The sequence below is a fragment of the Dipodomys spectabilis genome, unplaced genomic scaffold (assembly GCF_019054845.1).
Source record: "Dipodomys spectabilis isolate Male_0828 unplaced genomic scaffold, ASM1905484v1 ptg000179l, whole genome shotgun sequence".
Classification (NCBI taxonomy): Eukaryota; Metazoa; Chordata; class Mammalia; order Rodentia; family Heteromyidae; genus Dipodomys; species Dipodomys spectabilis.
The window spans coordinates 10,414,588-10,426,090 of NW_024870856.1; the positions used below are offsets into that span (position 1 = coordinate 10,414,588).

At 51.1% G+C, this 11,503-nt stretch overlaps 1 protein-coding gene across 1 annotated transcript; it reads left to right on the forward strand.

The window, feature by feature from the left end:
• Positions 1–9,617: 9,617 nt before the first annotated feature.
• Positions 9,618–10,945, forward strand: LOC122120973 (putative proline-rich protein 21). The gene is made up of 4 exons (XM_042695199.1): positions 9,618–9,759; positions 9,865–9,986; positions 10,030–10,649; positions 10,717–10,945. Exons 1-4 carry the CDS (start codon positions 9,618–9,620, stop codon positions 10,943–10,945), a joined length of 1,113 nt encoding a protein of 370 aa, XP_042551133.1.
• The last annotated feature ends 558 nt before the right edge of the window (positions 10,946–11,503 follow it).

Below are 11,503 nucleotides of genomic sequence, written 5' to 3' on the forward strand. Positions count from 1 at the left end.
GAGTAGCTGGGATTACAGGCATGAGATATCAGGGCCCGGGAGAGAGTATCTGATGTTTTCAATGTTATACTTAAAGTTTTCTTTTACTAATTCACATTAGTTGTACAAATATAAGGTTTTTTATGGCCTTTTCATAAAGGTATAATATATTTTTATCGTATTCAGCCCCTTCTTGCCCATTCTTCTCCCTCCTTCCATCTCTTGTTGCTTATCTTCCTCTTCTCAAGAGGTTCCTTTTCCTCTTCCCTGTCATTTGTTAAAAGAAAATGGAAATTCTGCGTGTGGTTGGAAACTTGCAGCATTTCTTGTTCTGATTCTGATTCATTTGGCTTAACATTACGATCTCCATTTCCATCCATGTTTTCTGCAGCCTGTGTGGTTTTGTTCTTCTTGTTGGCTTCATGATCCCTTCATCATGAACAGCCAGGCTGACTCTGTAGCTTTGCTACTGTCAGAGAGGAGGTATAGACGTGGGAATGCAGGGGTCTCTAGCCTGTGCTGACTTGCATTCCTTAGGATGTATGCCCAAGAGTGATATGCCTGGATCATTGGCTGATTCTATTTTAGCATCTTGAAGAACTGCCATACTGACTTTCCTAGTGGCAGCGCTACTTTACCATCCACAGTGTTCTTTTTCCAACTTCCTTCCCAGCAGTTTTTGTTTATTGTTGTCCTGATACTGGCCATTCTGACTGTGGTGAGATGGAGTCTTCCTGTTGTTTCAATTTGCAAAAGAAATTGTACATTTTTAATGTATCTCTTGTTCATTTGTCCATTTATTGACTGGATCATTTGTTCTTTTGGTATTTTTTGCCTATATGTGTGCTGGACATTTTTCCCTTGTCACTGAGCAGTGATTCTCTCCCATTGTGTGTCCATCTCATCGTTTTCTCTGCTGCACAGAAGTTTTTAACGTGAGAGACTCCTACTTATCTTGTTTGGCTATTATTTCCTGAGCTCTTGGAAACTTATTCAGAAAATCATTCCCAAGTGTGTATTTTGAAGTGGTTCCCTATGTTTTTCTTTATGACTGGCTGTCAACGTTTCAGACTTCCTTTAGATCTTTGACCCATTCCAAGATGATTTTTGTAGAGGTTGAGTGTTGGAGTCTGAGTGTTCAGCTTTCTCTGTGTGACTCTGCAGTTCTCTGAGTGCCACGTGTTACAGAGGATGTCTTCTTCATTGTTTGCGTTTGGCACTTTTTGAACAGGCTGGTGGCCATAACTTGCTGGTTTGTTTATGAGTCCTCTACTCTATTTAAATTGTCTTCAGTGTGTGTGTGTGTATGTGTGTGTGTGTGTGTGTGTGTGTGTGTGTGTGTGTGTGTGTAAAACGTACTCTTTTTACTATGGTTTTGTAGTGGAACTTGAAAGGTATTGTGATACCTCCAGTGTTGCTCAGATTGCTTTGGTTACTGCAGGTCTTGTTTTTTTTTTTTTCTTTTTGCTGGTATATTACTTTTAGGGATGTTTTTTCTACTTCTCGGAAGAATGTCATTCAGATTTAATGGTGAATGGGCTGAACTTGCAGGGGACTTTGGACAGCATAATCATCTTCATGATATTAAATAGGCCAAACCATAAAAATGGGAGGTTTTTGTTTTCATATTTTTCCTCTTTTTAAACATTATCTTTAAGTAGTTGTACAAAGGCGTTGTCATCTAGCAAGGCAGTTTATAAATGCACTGCATCTTGATCAGTGTCACCTTTCCACATTCCCACCCGCCCTGCCCCACCCTCCCCTTCTCTCACTCTCCTTAATTTTGTGGGATAGAAATTAAATTGCTGACTCTCCCTCGTCTCCTCTTCATTCATCCAGCTCTTCTCCTAGACAGGTCTTTCCACTTCTTTACTAACAGTACAATGTTATTCTTTCCAAAGGATGGATAACATTCCATATAGACCACATTATCTCCATCCATCTGTCCATGGAGGGGCATTATCTCTGAGCTTTAGCTACTAGCCTCAGAAAGGCTGATGCTTTTATTTAATTTTTATCTTTATATTTTGGTCGATCGTGGAGCCTGGGCACTGTCCCTGAGCTTTTCACCTGAAGGCTGGCGCTCTACCACTGGTGCCACAGCGCCACTTCTGGTTTTCTGGTAGCTAATCGGAGATAAGAGTCTCTGGACTTGCCTGCCTGGGCTTGTTTGGAACTGTGACCCTCAGATCTCAGCCTCCTGAGTAGCTAGGAGTCTTCCTGTGTGTGCACAGAGCTTCTGTTGAGGTTCTCATTACCCCCCAGAATGCTACCCTCCACCTTTCCTCTTTCCAGCCACCTTTCCTGATGGCCAGAGGAGACTCCCATTCATTGTAGGTAGGAACATCCATTGAAGCCAATTTATTCATACAAAGTTTGAAAATTATGTAAATTTGTTTCTGATCATTAAAAAACTTACACTGATGGTATTTTTTTTTGTCTGTCCTGGGGATTGACATCTGGACCTGGATGCCGTCCCTCAGCTCTTCAGCTCAAGGCTAGGGCTCTACCACTTGAGCCACAGCACCACTTCTAGTTTTCTGAGTGGTTTATTGGAGATTAGTCTCATGGACTTTCCTGCCCAGGCTGGTTTTGGACCTCAATCCTCAGATCTCAGCTTCCTGAGTAGCTAGGATTACAGGCATGAGCCACCGGTGCCTGGCTTATGATGGTATTTAATATTGTCTATTGCTGATTTGATCCATTTCTTTCTTGGAACTAACTGAAGCTCCTTGTATATTAATGTGCTCTAGAATGTAGAACTTGTAGCAAATTTGGGGGGCTACATAAATGCCTTGCTCACTCCACTTTCCAGTGCACATCACTTCTCAGAAGGATTATTTCTGTGTCTCACATCACCACACAATCCTGGCACCCACTGGCCGCTGGTGATGGCTAATTTCAGATGGTTCACACCAATCTATTTCCAAACACCTTTTTCTCTCTGTGGTACCACTTCCTTTGTGGGTGACAAAATCAGGTTTTGATCATGAACTTTGAGTACATGGTTCAATCTAAAATTTAGAAATACTAGTTTACAGTGATGGCAATTTAATTGCTTTTGATGAAACTAATTAAATTGTAGATTCTGTTAAAAGAGCAAAGGGCTGCAAATGATACATTGAAACATAACTTACCTTTTGCCTGGTTGCTTAGAAAACAAGACCTTAGTTTAAAATGTCATGTTTAAATAAATGTTGCTTTAATAACAAAGGCATTATCATCTTAGAGAGAAATGACTGCTTTCAGCACAGAAATTTTTGCTCTTTGCTACCTCACCTTTTACACTCAGTGACAAGGGTTTTTTTTTTTTTTCAATGTCACACATTGTAAATCGAAAGAATTTTTAAGGGGTGGAAAAAGCCCAGGACGGGGTATAGACGCTGTTATGCCCACTTGTGGCTAGGGTACTAGATAATTACTCAGACCTTCTTAACATTCTCTCATGTTTGTGGTATAATTAGGGCTCTCTCTGAGAAATGAGGCAGTAAAGTCTCCCTGAAGAATGGCCAAACTTGTGTGCCAGAATATTGGAGTATAAGGGCTGCGTTTTGTTGCTTTTTATTATAACATGTGTTACATTAACTCACTCACCTTTAAAAAGTTTTTTCCCCTCTATCTGGAGGTTGCCCAAACATTTTTAAGTTGTTTCCTCATTTTTACTGATTATAGGAAAACCTCAATCGTGTCCCCAAACTCACATTTGAATGATAATAAAAAATCATATTTCACTGCTAACAGTGTTGGCAGAAGGTTAAAATATCACTTTGAAAAGCACTTATTCACCTTATTCACAAGACATCCTGGCTGAACTGAGACATGCGGTTAGTTTTCATTTCAATTTGTTTTATTTGAAATAAAAAAAGTAATTTGGGTCTTTAAGAATGCAACTTAAATAGGTCCATAAAAACAAACTTGAGGCAAATGCCACAGGATTTTTAGGATCCAGGGGAAAATATTACAGGGGAAAAAAACAGCTAAGACTCCCTGGATTTTGCCTGATTGTGAGCACCTGAGTGTTGTGCTGAGGGTAGAGACTTGGATCCCCGGCCATCCACGCAGTGTCGAGGTCAGGCTCCCGTCAAAGTCAGAGAAGCCTGAAGCTCATGATCCAGGATCTATGTATGGTACTTAACAGACAGTCGGCGAGGAGGGTCGTGAACAGCGCCAGTGTCTGCCAGCCCTGGCATGACACCTCAACCCTTAAGCTTCACTTCAACACAGACATGGGAACTTATCTCTAACCCTATGTGGCCAGAGATGGACTTGCATATTGACGCTCTTGCGAGTCCCATGAGCTACAAACTTGTGGCCCTGAGACAATGTCCCCATCTCAGAGGTCTGTCCCTGCAGGACTTCTAGAAACGTTAAGGGTAGACAGGGTGACCACATGAGTTGTGTTGTCAGAGGTCAACAGGATGATCTCTGTGCTGTCTGCAAGCTATAGCTTACACTCTTATCTTCCCACTCTTCTTCTCCACCAACTCTCATGGAGAATGCCGGCCTCAGGTAGGTGTCCAGGGCAGATTGCCAATTTTCAGTCCCAGCTGCACGGTGGGTCTTGAGCCTCTCATTATACAGCAGCGGCCCTGCTTGCCTGCTGCGCCGTGGGACATGCACGCCTTGGTCTGTACGCTCATAGCACAGACCAGGTGTTCCACAAAGGTGTCAGGGGGGAGAGGTGCAAAAGATACTTTTGTTAGATTGCAAATTTTCATGAGCAGATCCGATAAGAAATGATACAAATGTACCCAAGTTTTCCACGCTATGTTGCCAGCATCCAAAAGCCTGTACCGTTCTCTGTTGAGGGTAAGTCTCCTCTCCAGGTATTTCGCTGTTGACCCCTTGAGATTCTCCTCCCGTTCTCCGTCAGTGGTGCGTGCTCTGTGGGTCCAAGGCACCACAGGTGCACAGAATCCTGGCGCCAGCCCAACCCATGACGGGGATCTCCGGGGTTTGGTACCCTGAAGAGTTGCCTAAATCCCCTCTGTTCCCTGGACTTCTAGAATGGAGCCGGGCACAGGGCTCAAGCTCCAGAACTGTCTGCGGGACAAAGGCTGGATGGAAGCAGAACGAAGCCGCAGGGAAGATGCTTTCTCTGCGCTCCTGAGGGGGAGGACCGCTCGGCCCCAGTGTCAAGGCTCAATGACCAGAACTCCTGCAAAGCACACCAGAGCATCGCTTCAAGAGCCTTTACCAGAGTGAGGCCTGGGAATTAGCTCAGAGACTTGCTTGTTGTCTTCCCAATGTCACTTTCCGTCTTGAAACTCTGTGTGTGTGTGTGTGTGTGTGTGTGTGCACGCGCATGCGTGTGTGTGTGTGTGTGTGTGCATGTGTGCACACATAGCAGCAGCTCCTGACTGAAGAAGGCCGCACGGTCCAGTGACTGACCGCAGCCCCGGTGACTCCCACTCACGTGTGGTCCGGGGGGTACTCAGTAACCACTTCCCACAATTTTGTTACATAGGCACCGTAGCCCTACACATACAGGGCCAGTGCGTGGACATTCTGGTTCTAGCAAACCAGAGACGGACATGGTGAATACACTCCAAATTTCACGTCAGTGGACATAAAATATGGGTTCTGACAAGGTTGGTGGCATTCGTGTCTCCTCTTGTCTGGCATGGACCCGCGTCCCCCCGTCACTGGTCTGCATGGCCCAGGCAGGCGTGAGCGAGGCTGTGGTCTTCTGAGGAGGAGCTGCATGCGTGACGGTGACCTGGAAGCGGCCGCTCTTCAGACTGATTTAGAATAACTTCTTTGCTGAGTATTTTTGGACCTGAATGGTAGCATGAGCTTCAGCTAAAACTCCATATGGATGCCAGCTTGAGACGCAAACCCTCCCGCCTCTCCCGCAGGACGGTGCTGAGACTTGCTGGTGCCCCCTGCTCCTTCTCGGATCAGGGTCTGTGGTTCTGGCACGCACACAAGTGTGACCACCAGTCCTCCGAGGGTCTTCTCTCAGATTGCTTGCGTTGACTTTCTGAAGCACACACAAAGTACAGTGCAGATCCTCATCTCTCAGCATTGGTGCAGAGCAGAAGATGTGTCCCCTGGTGGTCAGTGGCTGGGTTTAACGCCAACCGGAAGTGCTGCGTGCTAGTCTCCACCCCACATCATTTCCTCAATGACATCAAGTGTGTGTGACTTTCCCAGAGGCCCCCTTGGGGCCCCGTCCCACAGAGTTCTCCCTAGTCAAAAGACTGTAACTCTTCCTTTCTTGTCATCTGTGTTCCCTGTGTCCTGTCCTGAGACCCCGGAAGACAGAGATGGCAGAAAACATGCCTGTTTCACACTTCTGCTCAGTGCATCAATCCTTGGTCTTCAGTAAAATGTAGTTGTTAGTTGGCTCATTGGGGTCTAGGTGGAGGACACATGGATGTATACAGTGGCAGATGGATGATGAATCAGATGGATGCTGAAGAGTCATGTGAATGGAGGGAAGATAGAGGGTACAGGCAGATACATGAGGAACAGGGAAATAGATAAAGCGTGCAGGAGTAACGGGCACCCCTTCTCAACACATGCCACTCCTTGGACCACCTCTGTCTCCTGAGAAGCAGCAGCAAGATGCTCAACGTATGGCTAACTTTCCTGCAGGAAAGCATGGCAAATGCTTTGTGTGACAATCAGCACAAGCCACGGCACGATTCCCTTCTGTTGTCACTCATTTCCTCCTGTCCACTTGTACTAGGAGCAGAGCCGGAGTCTGTATTCTGCATCGACCCTGTCAGCCACACAGGCTTCTCCCCCAGGGGCAGGGCTGGACCCTCGCTGTGTGGATGGCTCTGGACGAAGGAGGCAAAGGGAGAGGAGGCTGAGGCCGAGGAGCCGACCCAGAGCACGAGAAGACCAGGCTGCCTCTTAGAGTACTTCATGCAGGTGAGACACTCTAAATTTAAAACATTAAGGGAGGCTCGTTCGTCATTGCTATATTCAGACTGAAAGTCAGATTTTTCCAGATTATGCTCACACTGGGGCCTACAAAATAGAAATGAAAGCGAGCCACAGAGCAGGGGTGAGGAAGAGGGAGCGCGTTAGCTGATGGGAAGTGCACGTAAAACTCAAAACGTTAACACACCTTCGTTCACCTCAGGTGAATTTATAAGTGAAACTTTTTTCTGTTGTTTTCATTTTCAAGGTTACAAATTCATTAGTCTATTCCCGGGAATGACTGCTTCAATTCAAAGGACTTTTTAATAATTCTGGTAACTCTAATCTGAACCATTATGTCTAATTTCTTAATATGAATCCAGAAATATTGGTGACCTAATAAGTTTTACAGCCCTGCACGCGACTTCTTTACGAAGCTTATGCCATTATGTAATATGTTATAAAGCAACCTGAATGTTGTAAAACTCATTAGTTTTTTCTCTTAGCGAAAGTGCATGATAGCCAAAATTTTAAGTGGAAAGCTATTAAAGTTCCAGAAATCCCAGCCTTACATGAGGTTTTCAGGGTGTTTTTTTTTTTTGTGCTGGTGTCAGGGTTTTTGAAGCTGGCTCTGTGGGAAGGTACCACCTTTATTCAAGGGAGTTGCTGCGGATCTTACAGGTTTTTTTTTGTATTATAAATAGAGTGAAGAAAGCAGGATGAAAAATTAGGAAACAACTGGCTCAAAGATGAACCCTCAGGAGTCACACCTCATGGGTGAGCACAGATCTGCACACGTGCTGAGCTGAAGCTGTGGATGCTGACCTGCTCTGAGATGCTCTCAGGGTGGGGACTGAGAAAGGGCTGGCACAGGGTCCGCGTGGCCCCAAGGCCGGGCTAGCGCAGACCTTGGCACGGCTCTTTTCCCCCAGAGCTGCTGCTGGCAGACTCAGTTTCCTGGTCCTTGGACAGTCAGCACCACAGAGCTCAGGACGTGAACTCTGAGCTGCCCTTGACCTGACGAATGGTCTGGAACATTGCTGGGAGAAGTCAGAACAAGAGTGAGCAATAGTAAACACCGAGAGTAGTGATATGTCCATCAACAAGCAGACCAGTTCCTTGGATCTCCCTAGGCCAACTTCAGACCCAGACCCCAGGCCCCAGCTCTGAGAACTTGTAAAACAAACCACAAACAAACAAAAACCAGCCCTCCCTCCTCTCCATCCTTCCCTCCCTCTTCTCTCTCCTCTACCTTCTCCCTTCCCCCTCCCTCCCTCTCTCCAATCCTCCCCCTTCCCTTTTTCCTTCTCTCTCCCTCCCCCTTCTCCCTCCTACCCCCTCTCTGTCCCTCTCTCTCTCCCTCTCTTCCTCCCCCTTCCCTCTCTCCTTCTCTGTTTCTCTCCCTCCCTCCCCCCTCTGTCCCTCTCTCCCTCCCTCTCTCCTCCATCCTTTCCTTCCATTCTCCCTCTCTTTCCTTCTTTATTCCCTCTGATCTTTTCAAAAGATACTATGTTGTTCTAGTGTGGTTTTAGTGATGATGCTGGCCTTGTTTATTGGAACTGCATTTGGAAACTGCTGTCTTGGTCATCTTTACAGTCCAGGAAGCTTCAGGAGCAGAAACGGTTTCTGATGCAAGAACTTCAGGCAGCACCGAGGACCCTGCACCCTGCACCCTGCACCCTGCGCCCTGCACCCTGCACCCTGCGCCCTGCACCCTGCACCCTGTGCCCTGCACCCTGCACCCTGCACCCTGTGCCCTGCACCCTGCGCCCTGCACCCTGTGCCCTGCACCCTGCACCCTGCACCCTGTGCCCTGCACCCTGCGCCCTGCACCCTGTGCCCTGCACCCTGTGCCCTGCACCCTATGACCTGCGCCCTGCACCCTGTGCCCTGCACCCTATGACCTGTGCCCTGAACTCTGTGCCCTGCACGCTGCGCCCTGTGCCCTGCACCCTATGACCTGTGCCCTGCACCCTGTGCCCTGCACACTGCACCCTGTGCCCTGCACCCTATGACCTGTGCCCTGCACCCTATGACCTGTGCCCTGCACCCTGTGCCCTGCACCCTGCACCCTGCACCCTGTGCCCTGCACCCTGTGCCCTGCACCCTGCACCCTGTGCCCTGCACCCTGCGCCCTGCACCCTGCACCCTATGACCTGTGCCCTGCACCCTGTGCCCTGCACCCTATGACCTGTGCCACACCCTGTGCCCTGAACCCTGCGCCCTGTGCCCTGAAGCCTGTGCCCTGCACCCTGCACCCTATGACCTGTGCCCTGCACCCTGTGCCCTGCACCCTATGACCTGTGCCCTGCACCCTGTGCTCTGCACCCTGCACCCTGTGCCCTGCACCCTGCACCCTGCACCCTGTGCCCTGCACCCTATGACCTGTGCCCTGCACCCTGTGCCCTGCACGCTGCGCCCTGTGCCCTGCACCCTATGACCTGTGCCCTGCACCCTATGACCTGTGCCCTGCACCCTGTGCCCTGCACCCTGCACCCTGCACCCTGCACCCTGTGCCCTGCACCCTGCGCCCTGCACCCTGTGCCCTGCACCCTGCACCCTGTGCCCTGCACCCTGCGCCCTGCACCCTGTGCCCTGCACCCTGTGCCCTGCACCCTATGACCTGCGCCCTGCACCCTGTGCCCTGCACCCTATGACCTGTGCCCTGAACCCTGTGCCCTGCACGCTGCGCCCTGTGCCCTGCACCCTATGACCTGTGCCCTGCACCCTGTGCCCTGCACGCTGCGCCCTGTGCCCTGCACCCTATGACCTGTGCCCTGCACCCTATGACCTGTGCCCTGCACCCTGTGCCCTGCACCCTGCACCCTGCACCCTGTGCCCTGCACCCTGTGCCCTGCACCCTGCACCCTGTGCCCTGCACCCTGCACCCTGTGCCCTGCACCCTGCGCCCTGCACCCTGCACCCTATGACCTGTGCCCTGCACCCTGTGCCCTGCACCCTATGACCTGTGCCACACCCTGTGCCCTGAACCCTGCGCCCTGTGCCCTGAAGCCTGTGCCCTGCACCCTGCACCCTATGACCTGTGCCCTGCACCCTGTGCCCTGCACCCTATGACCTGTGCCCTGCACCCTGTGCTCTGCACCCTGCACCCTGTGCCCTGCACCCTGCACCCTGTGCCCTGCACCCTATGACCTGTGCCCTGCACCCTGTGCCCAGCACCCTGCGCCCTGTACCCTGCACCCTGTGCCCTGCAGCCTGCAGCCTGCACCCTGCGCCCTGTGCCCTACACCCTGTGCCCTGCACCCTGCACCCTGTGCCCTGCACCCTGCAGCCTGCACCCTGTGCCCTGCACCCTATGACCTGTGCCCTGCACCCTGTGCCCTGCACCCTGCGCCCTGTACCCTGCACCCTGTGCCCTGCACCCTGCACCCTGCAGCCTGCACCCTGCGCCCTGCACCCTGTGCCCTGCACCCTGCACCCTGTGCCCTGCAGCCTGCACCCTGTGCCCTGCAGCCTGCGCCATGCACCCTGCACCCTGTGCCCTGCATCTTGTGCTGCAGCCTGCACCCTGCGCCCTGTGCCCTACACCCTGTGCCCTGCACCCTGCACCTTGCGCCCTGGGCCCTGCAGCCTGCACCCTGCAGCCTGCGCCCTGTACCCTGCACCCTGTGCCCTGCAGCCTGCACCCTGCGCCCTGTGCCCTACACCCTGTGCCCTGCACCCTGCACCCTGCGCCCTGCACCCTGCGCCCTGCACCCTGTGCCCTGCACCCTGCGCCCTGCAGCCTGCACCCTGTGCCCTGCAGCCTGCGCCATGAACCCTGTGCCCTACACCCTGTGCCCTGCACCCTGCACCCTGCGCCCTGCAGCCTGCACCCTGTGCCCTGCACCCTGTGCCCTGTAGCCTGCACCCTGTGCCCTGCACCCTGCGCCCTGTAGCCTGCACCCTGGGCCCTGCAGCCTGCACCCTGCACCCTGCGCCCTGTGCCCTGCCCCCTGCAGCCTGTGCCCTGCACCCTGGGCCCTGCAGCCTGCACCCTGCGCCCTGTGCCCTGCCCCCTGCAGCCTGTGCCCTGCACCCTATACCCTGGGCCCTGCAGCCTGCACCCTGCGCCCTGCGCCCTGAGGCCTGAACCCTGCACCCTATACCCTGTGCCCTGCACTCTGCACCCTGGGCCTTGCCTGCACTCTGCACCCTGCACCCTGTGGCCTGTGCTGAGCTGCTGAGATGTGCATGGCCTCATGCAGCCTCAGTTCCAGGGCTGCAGGTGGGTCTTTAACTCTTTAATGTCAACATCTACGTCAGGTGGTTAAGTCCCTGTGACAGAGACTTCTGAGGGAACATTTTTATAAACTATCATCAACAGTGTTCCTCTCTATTTTCAGCAGCTCACATGGCCACAGAATCTCTGTGGAGATTCCTGCTCACATGTACAGTGGAGACCTGGAAAGTTCATGATCACCGTGATGATGGTGATGGTGGTGATGAGGATAATGGTGATAATACCAACAATGATAATGGGTCAGCAGACAAAAGGGACAGGAGGGAGGAGATACTGGAGGTGGAGAGGATCGAAGGACGTTACATACATATGTATACACAGGTGTGTACACATGTGTGTGTGTGTGTGTGTTCATATACCAGAACAGCTCAGTGAAATCAATCTACCAAATGCTCTTTGCAAAGGGGA